This window comes from Cucumis sativus, chromosome 3 (genome assembly GCF_000004075.3).
Source record: "Cucumis sativus cultivar 9930 chromosome 3, Cucumber_9930_V3, whole genome shotgun sequence".
Lineage (NCBI taxonomy): Eukaryota > Viridiplantae > Streptophyta > Magnoliopsida > Cucurbitales > Cucurbitaceae > Cucumis > Cucumis sativus.
Window position 1 is genome coordinate 22,276,502 of NC_026657.2, and position 13,387 is coordinate 22,289,888.

At 33.3% G+C, this 13,387-nt stretch overlaps 1 protein-coding gene across 1 annotated transcript; it reads right to left on the reverse strand.

Annotated features, from left to right (window-relative positions):
- Positions 1 to 5,867: 5,867 nt before the first annotated feature.
- LOC116402446 lies at positions 5,868 to 12,929 on the reverse strand. Its single transcript, XM_031881693.1, is given in 10 exon segments — positions 5,868 to 5,962; positions 5,965 to 6,249; positions 6,252 to 6,293; positions 6,296 to 7,225; positions 7,228 to 8,346; positions 8,349 to 8,768; positions 8,771 to 9,311; positions 9,516 to 11,162; positions 11,204 to 11,728; positions 11,802 to 12,929. Coding segments are annotated over 10 exon segments (6,732 nt in total).
- Between the last annotated feature and the right edge of the window lie 458 nt (positions 12,930 to 13,387).

Below are 13,387 nucleotides of genomic sequence, written 5' to 3' on the forward strand. Positions count from 1 at the left end.
CATTTTCTCAATCATGCATTCACATCTGAACAAGATATCGCTAACATCTCAATAAGATATCGCTAAAAAGGGACGTAAACCAAAAAAGACGGCAGCTTATGCTCAAATTTCAGCACATATAATCATCAACATTCAGAATTTTACATCACAAACCCAAGTTCAGTGGTCAAGGGTTGCTAGTCATGCTTTTTATGCAAGATCTAAGTAAGCTAATAAGGTATAATGCTCGTTATTGTAAGGAAATTTTTTTTAGAAATTTAGAAATTTGGGCAAAATTTGAACCCCAAGTTTAGACTAAACATGCAAGCTATTGCCCACCCCCACTTAAAAAGTTGCAAGCTTTTGAAAATCAAAGTAAAGGGAGAAAAATAATGGGGAACTTTGGACTCCCCTGGAAGGATCGACATCCTTGACTTTGGTTTGAAGCTTGCATGGATAAACCGCTTCATTTCTTTTTCATTGATTAATTATCCTTGTTCCTGAAAATCAAAGGAAATTCTCTCAATTTCATTTATTACTAAAATTAGGATAATTATAGTAACTGTATTTTTAACTCTTTGGTAGTTTACGTCTTGATGTGTTTCAATGGTATTTTTATATAAAGTAGAAAGTTTAGGGGTATTCTGTATAATGGAACCTCTTTGACAAAAAAAAATAAATAAATTCAAACCCATGAAGTCTAACTAACCGAACACAATTAGATTTCTAGTAGCAGTAATTTACCACAGAAACAGAAATCAAAGGTTAGAAAATAATTTAATGCATTTCTATAAATTTATCACATGATCTTTCTTCTTTTTTTTCTTTCCTTTTCTGATAAAACTCTAACCATGTAGTTAAGCTTCTACCTGTAGCAGTTAATTAAAACAGAGACAGAAACTATAGATTAACAAACAATTGGAAGGCCTCTCGATCAATTTAATACACAATAAGTTCATACTTGTGTCTTTTTGGAAGTATAAAAAATGAAAAATCGCTATTTTCCCAAAACGAGAAACCTCTTCATTCCTCTTTCGTTGATTATTCATCCTTGTTCTTCAAACCTCAAGCCTTAAAATTGAGGAAGTAGAGGAAATTCTCTCAATTTACTTCAAAGGAAGGATCATGTTCTCTCCTACAAAGGGGTCTTTCTAATTTTCATAACTTTTGACTTAATATTGGCAGTGTTGTATAATGCAAATCCATATAGAAGAAACACCATTTACAGCACAGCCAAGGAAAATGAAGATTCAATATCTTTTTCAAAAACGCTCTGTCTCATTTGCACTTATTTCTCTCTTCTTCTTCCACGCTTAATGAAGAAAACCCTTAATGAAGAAAAAATAAGAAATCAACCCTAAACCCCTCAACCCAACATCCTGGTGTGCTTTCTCAATCTACATCCTTCTCAATGAAACATACTGATGTGCTTTCTTAATCTACATCCTTCTCAAAGAAATGAATTGAAAAATCTCTTCTCAGAGAAATGAATTGAAAAATCTCTAAAAGTTTCCTCATCAAACAATACCATGCAACAATGTTTAAAAGGATAGTAAAAAGAAGAACAATGATGTAATGGTGTTTAAGAGAATGGTAAAAAGGAACAAAGATGGTAAGGAGAAATTTATTTTCAACTTAACCATGAAGAACAGTTCAACAAAAATAAATAATAAAATAAAGGCACTTGGGAAAGCAACAAACCTTCTGTAACTCAAGAAGCTGCCGCTCTTCTCATGAATGTGTTCTTCAAGTTCATGCAAATGTTTTATTTTCTGAGCTCTTTCAATTTCAGAATGATCATGTTCCCTCCTACAAATGATATGTTTCTAATTTTCATAACTCAATGACTTAATATGGCCGTCTTGTATAATATAAATCCATAATAGAAGAAACACCACTTACAGCGTGTCGCGACGTGATCGCTACGCGGAGCGGCCGACCTCCCCGTTTATTTTATTTTAATAAAAAATTTTGGAGTCGCCACCAATCATATTAAGGTGTGATTGGTCACCCAAAAAAAGAAAAAAAAAAATGTCTGCGTACATTCAGAGATTTAAGTTCGGGAGTCAGTTATGTAGGGAAGGTGTTAGCACCCTACAACACCAAAAAATGGTTACCCAATTTTATCTTTTAAATTAAATTATAGAGGTTCACAAAATAAAATTTTTATTTAGGTTTTGTTTAAATGTCTCATGTTTATCAATTCATATCGAAGAAAGTAAAACCTAAGCATGAATTGATGATTATGAGTGGCATAGGAGCCATTAGAAAATTAAGTTTATTTTTGTTTTAAAATATTTTTATTCACCTTAAGAATATTAAGATACCAACACTTGATATTTTAATCTCTATCATAGGTGTTTAATGAAAAATTTCATATATCTAGAATTAATAAATTCATAGAAAATACTACTCAGTCTCATTTAAAATATGAAATGTGTTAATTTAAAAAAAATAATCTATTAATTAAATTTCAAACAGAAAAATTTCATGTATTTATGGATTTTAAATTATAAAATCCATAAAAAACAATACTTTTTCTCCAATTTACATTATTATAAAAAAAAAAAAATAATGACAAAACATTATGAAATTTGAAAAATACTTAGGTGTAATATGCTGAGATAAAATAAATACATTGATAATATATGCAAAATGTAAAAGATATTAATGTAGGATGCAAGATAATTAATTAATACAAAAATGAACATAGTTAATTAATTCAAAATGATGCAAAATAATTGATTAATGCAGGATGCAAAATAATTTATTAATGCATAATTAAACGAGGCCAAATGGATATCAAATAATAATTAACAGTTGAATGCTAAAGTAGGTTTGGCCCAATATGCAAATAAATAATATTGCGAATAAATAATCACACCAAAATAAATATCAAAAATTTATAGCCACATATGCATACTGATTAATTAATACATCATGCAAATAATTAGAATGAGGGAGTGAAAATGTCACATACAAGTTGCTAATTAATTAATAGGCCAAATGAAAAATGGTTGTTGCCAAAATTTAATTATATCATGCATAATTATTAACATGGATAATATATGGATAACAGTAATTATTAACGGAGTATGCCATATGGATACATGGATAAAGTAATTAACAAAAACTGTAAAATGGATGCCAATGAAGAATGAGTATTACCAAATACAAAAGGCTAATTGATTAATTATGCATAATTGATTAATTATGCATAATTATTAAGGCATGCCATATGGATATAAGTAATTAACTGTAAAATGGGTGTCAATGAAGAATGAGTATCCAAATACAAATATATGATGCTAATTAATTAAAAAGAAATTAACACAGAATGGATGCCCAGTAATAAAAGAAAATTAACACAGAATGGATGCCCAATAATAAAAGAAAATTAACACAGAATGGATGCCCAATAATAAAAGAAAATTAACACATAACAGAATGCTCAATATTTAAAAATTAACACAGAATGGATACACATAATGGATACCCAACAATTAAAAAGAAATTAACACATAACAGAATGCTCAATATTTAAAAATTAACACAGAATGGATACACAGAATGGATACCCAACAATTAAAAAGAAATTAACACAGAACAGAATGTTCAATATTTAAAAATAAAAAATAAAAAATTTAATATAGAATGGAAGGTAGAATGCTCAGTATTAAGAAAGATACAAATAATAAAATTAACATGTTAAATGATGGTAAAATAATGAACACGATAGTTCATAATTAAAAGCAGTATATCAAACAAGAAGAAAAAAAAATCATTAAACAAGAATAAGAATAAAAAGAGGAAAAAGAAAAAAAACTTACCAGCAAGATCTGCCCTTCAATGCCAAAGGTTATTCCTTTTGATCTTCTTTCACTCTTCACCTCTTTCTAAATCCTCCAATAATAAAAAAAAGATCTCCCCCTTTCTTTTTCCTCTTTCCTTTTTATAGGGCAAGCTCCATTTTTTTTTTAGATCACGAGATGGAGTGCAGATTACAGAGAAATAGGAAGAAAGTGGGAGAGTGGGAGAAAGTGATAGAGTGGGAGAAAGTGGGAGAGTGATGACGAAGAAAAAGGGATGGCTGAGAAAAAATAGGAAGGAAATCAAACCTTTTATTTTTATTTTTATTATTTATTTTTAAATGTATTTATTATTATTATTGTTTTTTAAAATATAAATTTAAGATTCAAATTCAAATTCAAATTTAATTTCTTTTTAATTTCTTTTCTTCTTTTTTTTTTTCTTTCTTTTATAATAAATATAGGACAAATACGGTATCTACAGTTTGCCCCCCTTTGTCTATCCTGTAAATATTTAAAGGTAAAGAAATAGATAAAGTATTTGGTCGATCTTTTTTATTTTTAGAGAGAGAGAAAAAAAAACATCAACCGTAGCTCTAGGACTAGGTTTGATAAATGAGAAAAGACCTAATAGACAGGTTTCGGCCTCAGCTTCATATCTGGGCTCGATTTAACCAATTTTTTTTATAAAAAAAAAACAACATCAACCTTAGCTCTAGGACTAGGTTTGATAAATGAGAAAGGACCTGATAGACAGGCTTCGGCCTCAGCTTCATATCTGGGCTCGATTTAACCAAATTTTTTTTTAATAAAATAAAATTAAAAAAAAAAAACATCAACCTTAGCTCTAGGACTAGGTTTGATAAATGAGAAAGGACCTGATAGACAGGCTTCAGCCTCAGCTTCATATCTGGGCTCGATTTAACCAAATTTTTTAATAAATAAAATAAAAAATAATAAAAAAAAAAAAAAAACATCAACCTTAGCTCTAGGACTAGGTTTGATAAATGAGAAAGGACCTGATAACAGGCTTCAGCCTCAGCTTCATATCTGGGCTCGATTTAACCAAATTTTTTTTAAATAAATTAAATAAAATAAAATAAAAAAAACATCAACCTTAGCTCTAGGACTAGGTTTGATAAACGAGAAAGGACCTGATAGACAGGCTTCGGCCTCAGCTTCATATCTGGGCTCGATTTAACCAATTTTTTTTAATAAAAAAAAAACATCAACCTTAGCTCTAGGACTAGGTTTGATAAATGAGAAAGGACCTGATAAACAGGCTTCGGCCTCAGCTTCATATCTGGGCTCGATTTAACCAAATTTGTAAAAAAAAACATCAATCTTAGCTGTAAGGCTAAATTTGATAAAGTGGACTCATCCTTCTCTTAAAACTTATTTGAAATTTAATTTAAATATTGTGCTTTTCAAAGGAATAAATAGCTCACTACTCCATTTTACCAATACCATCAACAATTTATGAGCATTGTCGTCATAGGATAGAATAAGACATATATCACGAGAATTTTTTAAGCTGTCGAACTCGCCTCTCTTCGTATCAAAACAAATGAATCCAACTGCGATAGATTGTACTATGTTGTAAAAACATAATATTGTTTTAGTTTTGGACTTCACAAAACATGAATCCTTTAGGATGTAGACTTCCAATTACAACAACTCACAATCATAGAGAAATGTGTCTGGACTTGTAAACGCCTACATTTTCTTAAGTCTTAACAAGAGAAAATCATGGCTTTTACTTGGTTTGCAAATACAATAAGTCGTACTTAATCTTTATTAATTAACGAATAGATAGAACAAATGGGCTAATGAATAATGGATGTTTACTCTACTTTGATGGCATTTAAAAAGGATGAAAGAAAAGATTGACAAATAAAGAAGTGTTTGATATATATGATAAGAAATGAAAAGATAACAACGATTCTTGAATAGGAGTACAAAGAGAGGAGATAAGGGGAAGTTTATACAAATTGAAATAACATTCTAGGAACTAAATGTAAGTTTCCTAGAAATACCCCCGACTTCTTTCAACACTACGAAGTTTTCTATGAAAAGGGCTCACGCATAGTATCTTCGAACATAATCTGAATTCACCGGATTTTTTAACTCAACACCATCCATATTGGTTAAAAGTAAAGCTCCTCCTGAAAATGCTTTTTTACCACGAACGGACCTTCATAATTAGGAGTCCATTTTCCTCGATGGTCCTTTAGAAATGGAAGTATCCTTTTTAACACTAAATCTCCTTCTCGAAAACTTCGAGGGTGTACCTTTTTATTGTATGCTCGCATTAGTCTTTTTTGGTAAAGTTGTCCATGACTTAATGCTGTCAAACGTTATTCTTCAATGAAATTCAACTGCTCATAACGACTTCTTTTCCATTCAGCTTCATCTAACTTAGCTTCCATGAGAACTCTCAATGAAGGTATCTCAACTTCTAAGGTAGGACAGCTTCCATACCATAAACCAAAGAAAATGGTGTTGCCCTGTTGAAGTACGAACTGATGTGCGATATCCATGCAATGCAAACGGTAGTATTTCATGCCAATCTTTGTATGTTGTTGTCATCTTCTCAATAATTCTTTTAATATTTTTGTTGGCTGCTTCAACTGCCCCTTTCATCTTGGGGCGATATGGAGTCGAATTTCTGTGATTGATCTTGAATTTCTCACAAAGTTCGTCCATCATTTTGTTATTAAGGTTCTTGGCATTATCTGTAATAATACCCTCTGGTAGACCATAACGACAGATCAACTCTTTTTTTATAAACTTGAGTACCACTCCTCTTGTAACATTGCAGTAAGATGCCGCCTCTATCCATTTAGTGAAGTAATCAATGGCTACAAGAATAAAACGATGACCATTTGAGGCTTTAGGATCAATGGGTCCAATAACATCAATTCCCCACAAAGAAAATGGCCATGGTGCTGACAAGACATGCAATGGAGATGCTGCTGCATGAATCCTATCCATGTAAATTTGACACTTTTTACATTCTCTTGCATATTTTATGCAGTCTGATTCCATCATTGTCCAATAATAACCAGATCTAAGTATTTGTCTGGCCATAGTATGTCTGTTAGCATGTGTTCCACATATTCCTTCATGAATTTCTATCATAATTTGTTTTGCTTCTTCCACATCAACACACCGAAGGAGTACCATATCATGGTTTCTTTTATAAAGAACTTCACCACTTAAGAAAAAGTTCATGGCCAACCTTCTTATTGTGCGTTTGTCATTCTTTGAAGCTCCATATGGATATTCTCTACACTTTATGTATTGCTTGATATCAAAATACCATGGCTTGTTGTCATTTTCAATATTCATGCAATATGCCGGCGCATCTCTTTTCGTAATTTGGATTGGATACAGCTCATACTCAAGATTAAGATTAAACATGACTGTCAGGGTGCTAATGCATCTGCCATTCGATTGTCTTCCCTATGAACATGGTCAAATGAAATTTTCTCAAAATTTTGAGATAATTTTGCAATGTATTGGCTATAAGGAACCAATTTAGCATCTCTTGTTTCCCATTCTTCCTTGACTTGATGTATTACTAGCATTGAGTCACCCAAAACTTTCAACTTTTTAACACTCATGTCGATTGCTGCTTGAAGTCCCATAATACAAGCTTCATATTCAGCGATATTGTGAGTGCATTCAAAACATAACTTAGCTGTTAGGGGAAATACCTTTCCTTTTGGGGAAATTAGTACAACTCCAATCCCATGTCCCAACTCATTTGAGGCACCATCAAAAAGCATAATCCAAGTCTCATGATCCGTAGCATCATTTTCAACTAAAAATATGTTTTCATCAGGAAAATCAACGCTCATTGGCTCGTAATCTGCTACTGGTTGGGCAGCTAAATGATCAGCAAGCGCACTTCCCTTTATTGCTTTTTTAGTAACATAAACAATATCATACTCTGACAACAAAACTTGCCACTTTGCAATTCTACCAGATAATGACGGTTTCTCAAAAATGTATTTTATTGGATCCATTTTTGAAATAAGCCATGTCGTATGATATAACATATATTGCCTCAAACGGTGAGCGGTCCATACCAAAGCACAACAAGTTCGCTCTAACATTGAGTATTTCGACTCATAATCGGTGAATTTTTTGCTTAAATAATAAATAGCATGCTCTTTCTTTCCTGATAAGTCATGTTGTCCTAGAACACCATCCATAGAACCTTCTAAAACCGTCAAGTATAGGATTAACGGCCGTCCTGGAGCTGGAGGTATCAATACAGGTGGGCTTTGTAGATATTGCTTAATTTTGTTGAAAGCTTCTTCACAATCCTCATTCCATTTTCCTGGATTATTTTTACGTAAAAGCTTGAAGATTGGTTCGCAAGTTGGGGTCAAATGTGAGATAAATCTGGATATGTAATTCAGTCTTCCAAGAAAGGCTCGAACTTCTTTTTCCGTTTCAGGGGATGGCATGTCCATGATAGCCTTCACTTTATCTGGGTCTACTTTGATCCCTTCTTCACTGACAATGAATCCCAACAGTTTTCCCGAGATTTTCTCAACCGATCGAATAATTTTTGAAGTATAGTTGTATGATCTTCATTTGCCTTGGATTTTGCAATCATATCATCAACATACACCTCTATTTCCTTATGCATCATATCATGAAAAAGTGTAACCATTGCTCGCTGATATGTTGCCCCGGCATTTTTCAAACCAAAAGGCATTACTTTGTAGCAAAATGTTCCCCAAAGGGTAATGAATGTTGTTTTTTCTCTATCTTCTTCAGCCATTTTGATTTGATTATATCCTGAGAAACCATCCATGAAGGAGAAAGTTGAATATCCTGCAGTGTTATCCACCAACATGTCGATGTGAGGTAAAGGGAAGTTATCTTTTGGACTAGCTCGATTTAAATCTCTATAGTCCACACACATTCTCACTTTTCCGTCTTTTTTAGGTACTGGAACAATTTTGCCACCCATTCAGGATATTTGGAGACTATGAGGAATCCTGCTTCAATTTGTTTTTGTACTTCCTCTTTTATTTTAATCAATATATCAGGCTTCATTTTACGTAGCTTTTGTCTTACTGGATTGCATTCTGGCTTCAAAGGAACACGATGTACTACAATATCCGTATTTAACCCCGGCATATCCTGATAACTCCAAGCAAAAATATCTGAGTACTCACGTAACAAATTGATTATTTTTTTTCGAGTTTCACTGGTCATTGATGTGCCAATTTTTACCTCTTTTGATTCCTCCTGAGAACCCAAATTGATTACTTCAACTAGCTCTTGGTGAGGACCTAAGACCTTATCTTCTTCTTCTACTAATCTTAACAGTTCTGAGGATATTCTCCCAGCATTTTCATCGTCACTCTCTTTGTCAGATTCCATAGTGTATATTAAGGTATCAAGGGTAGAACTGGAATTACTAACATCTTCGTTCTTATGAATGTTGTCTATGAAAAAGTTTGGACTTTTGTGTTTAATTTGCAAGATGCAAGAAAGAAAGCAGAGAGAAGAAGAAATTAGAAAGAATGAAAGGAAAATGCGAAAATTTCATTAAATAACAAGAAAGAGGAAAAAAAAAAGTACATTCCATTTTGTAAAGCAAACAAAATACTGTGGCCTTAAGTAGAACCAACTAGAAAATTAAAACAAATAAAAGTTTAATCATTACTCTTGAAAATCTCCAGAAAATGTAGGTAGGTCTACAACATCCCAATTGTTAAGCTCAAAATTAGGTGGACATGCATAAACTGTTTCATCTTCAAATGATGCTTCTTGTGCCACTGCTGCAATTGATAAACTCTCCATCTTTGTTAACAAACAATGTTTTGAATCAGAGTCACGTGATGAGTAACTTATACCAGCACTCTTGAAAGTATCATATAATGCTGGTATAAATTTTAGACTTGGATCAAACACCATCATCCCTTGCTTTTCCAAACACCTTTTCTTCTTTTCTTTTTGAAGCCTAATTTTATCATATACGTTTGGCATATAACCCAAACCAAATCTCCCTTCATTGCTTGGTGTATTTAGAAGTGTTTCCAAGCTTTGATTCAAACCATATCCTCCACTTCTCATCATCCTTTTTGTCGTAACTTTAGGCATGTGTGACTTTATTACTTCACCTGCAGTTGCTTCCATCATAGTTGCATGAGCAATTTCAAAAGAGCGAAAAGAACACTCTAAAGCTTCTTCTGTTGCCTCCACATATGGGGTTGATATCGGTTTTGTTATCAGAAAATCTTCCTCTCCCATTAAACAAATCATCTTACTCCCAACAATAAATTTCAATTTTTGATGCAATGTAGATGGCACCACTCCTGCAGAGTGAATCCAAGGACGACCTAACAAAAAGCTGTAAGTAGGTGTTATCTCCATTACTTGAAAGACTATATTGAAAGTACATGGGCCAATTTTGATTGGTAATTCAATGTCACCAATTACTTCTCTTCGTGATCCATCAAAAGCTCTCACTACCATAGTACTTGATTTGATGTATGACATGTCCACTGGGAGCTTTAATAGTGTAGATTTAGGCATTATATTAAGAGCTGAACCGTTATCCACTAAAACTCTTGCTATAACATAATCCTTGTACTTCACTTGAATATGCAGTGCTTTTATATGGCCTAAACCTTCAGGGGGAATTTCATCATCCGTGAAGACTATAGAATTTGAAGACGTAATGCTTCCAATAATTCCGCTGAACTTTTCCACTGAAATGTCATGTCCAACATGTGCCTTATTCAAAATATCTAATAGCACTTTGCGATGAGGCTCTGAATTTAAAAACAAAGATAATAAAGAAATTCGAGCTGGAGTATTATGCATTTGCTCTATGATCTTATACTCACTTTGTTTTACTATTTTCAAGAATTCGTTTGCTGCCTCATCTGTAACAGGTTTTTTGCATTCTATATCTTTTGCTATGACAGACATCTCTACATCCTGCTCTTTGTCATGTTCATTCACATTTCTTTTCTCACTTTTCCTCCCTTGCCCCAATGTTAAACTACTTGAAGGAGCTGTTAAATTATCTGGTTTATAACATCTTCCACTTCGAGTTATCCCGCTGATTCCTGTAATATTATCAACTGAAGGACCTGTAATGACTTGGCAATCATACCGCCATGGCACCGCTTTCAAATCCTTAAATTTGAAAGGACTCGGTACTTCGACAATGAGTTGTTTAGGATTGCAAGAACTTGATTTATTACGATTTTCTTGATAAAAGACTGTCAAAGGCCTTGGTAAAAAGGGATTTTCCTTTTTTGCAACTTCACCCATTAATGTACATATTTTATTGTCTTTCATCTCATCTTTTCCTTGTCCTTCGTATACTGTGAGTATCTTCGAATCCATAAATTGTTGTACTTTAGATCTAAATGTACAACATCGTTGGATAGGTGGCCTGCAACTCCTTGATGGAATATACAACGTTTGCCTTCATCGTATCCTTCGTATCTTATATTGGGGTCTAAATACTCCAAACTAACATATCCTGCTTCAAAAAGACCTTCAAAAAGTGTTTCCATAGGCATCCTTATCTCATGAACTTCATTTTTACACTTTCCAACAAAACAATCTATCGCATTCACTTTTGAATTTTCATGATTAGGAAGTGGATTGTTGTTGACATCCGGCTTCTCACCAGCTTTTTTGAAGCTCAACCATCCAGCATTAATTAAAGATTGCACCTTCCTTTTCAAAGCTAAACAATTTTCAGTTGAGTGTCCCACTCCTCCGGCATGATAATCACATCGAGCATTTGGATCATACCATTTTGGATAAGGAGGTTGTATAGGATTTATTGGGATAGGAGCTAACTGTCGATTATGAACTAGCTGAGGTAAAAGCTCTGTATATGTCATAGGAATTGGGTCAAATCGAAATGTTTCTGAGTTGGTCTTGCTACCCTGACCTTGTACAAACGGTCGAGAAAAGTTTGAATTAACAAGTTTTGGGGCTCCAGAGAGAGTGGGTTGGTACATAGTTGTTATAAGGGATATGAGTAACATTGCTTATATATGAAGGAAAACTTTGGTCATGTTTTCTTTGGCCAAAAGTTGATTTGTGGTTCCCTAAATTAGGAAAACCAATTGCATGAACCTCACCTTCTTTCTTCTTAGGTGTTGCTCCTTTCTTTAATCCACCATACTCAGCTGAAGTCTCTATTAACCTCCCATGTTTTATCCCATATTCAATTCTTTCACCAATAACAATAATGTCAGAAAAATTGGTTGTAGCATTACCAATCATTCGATCATAGAACGGCGCCCGCAAAGTATTCATAAACATAAATGTCATTTCTTTGTCTGTTAATGGTGGTTGAACCTCTGCGGCTATATCTCTCCATCGTTGAGCATATTCTTTAAAGCTTTCTGAACTTTTCTTCTCCATCCGTTGTAAGTCTAAACGATCTGGAGCCATATCAATATTATGTTTGTATTGCTTTAGAAATGCATCAGCTAAATCCTTCCAAACATGAATGTGTGCATTATCTAATTGAATATACCATCGAGTAGCTGGACCAGTCAAACTGTCCTGAAAGCAATGGATCAACAATTTATCATTACCAATATGCGCTGCCATCTTTCTACAATACATTATAAGATGACTCCTTGGACACGATGATCCATCATATTTGTCAAATTCGGGAACTTTAAACTTTGTTGGAATGATCAAACCCGGTACTAAACACAACTGTGTTGCATCTATATTTCCATAAACATCAGTCCCTTCAATTGCTCGCAATCTTTCTTCCAAAACATCTAGTTTTTGCTTAGCCGGAGTGTTTTCATTTTGCCCCATGTCTTGAATTTTAGCCTGAGTTTCCAATTGTTCTATATCTGGGACAGGAGGTGGAACATCAAAAAGTGGATTCATAGCAACATAATGTTGAGCGGTTTGAGACTGTGTAGCGTTCATGTGGCGTGGCGTAAATCCTGGGGGATAAATGGGATCATCGGTGTCTTGAACCGGATTACTTGATTGTGCTGTTTCTACGACGACTTTTCCTTTTCCTGCTGAAAGCAATTCCAGTATTTTTGAAACTTGTTCCCCAAGATTATTAATATCTTGTCTCATTTTATCCATGTCTTTATCTTGTTCTTCCATGATTCGACTTCTATACCGTGTATTGTAAGTATGGAGAATTGGAGTAGGACGAGCTATGTTTTTCTTTGATTATTATGAGAACTTTGAAGACCAAAGAGTAAAAGGAAAGAAAAAAAATAATTAAATAAATAAATAATAAATTCAAATACAATAAATCAACACAAAATATAAACTTGGCAAAAAAAAAAATGATAATAACAATAATAATGAAATGCAATAACAACAACTTTGTTCATAATAGCAAAATAAACAGCTTAATAAAAACGACCAAAATGTCCAAGTTCTCTGCATATCATCTTTAAGAATCTATTAAGATCATCTGAATGTGGTCGTATTGAGAAAAAATTAATCCTTAAATCAGCTGCCCATTCCGCAAAACCATTTGCTCTTCTAGACACTATTCTGAGAAATCCAATTGTTTGATCTACACGTTCAACTAACGTTTGAAAATCTCTCCT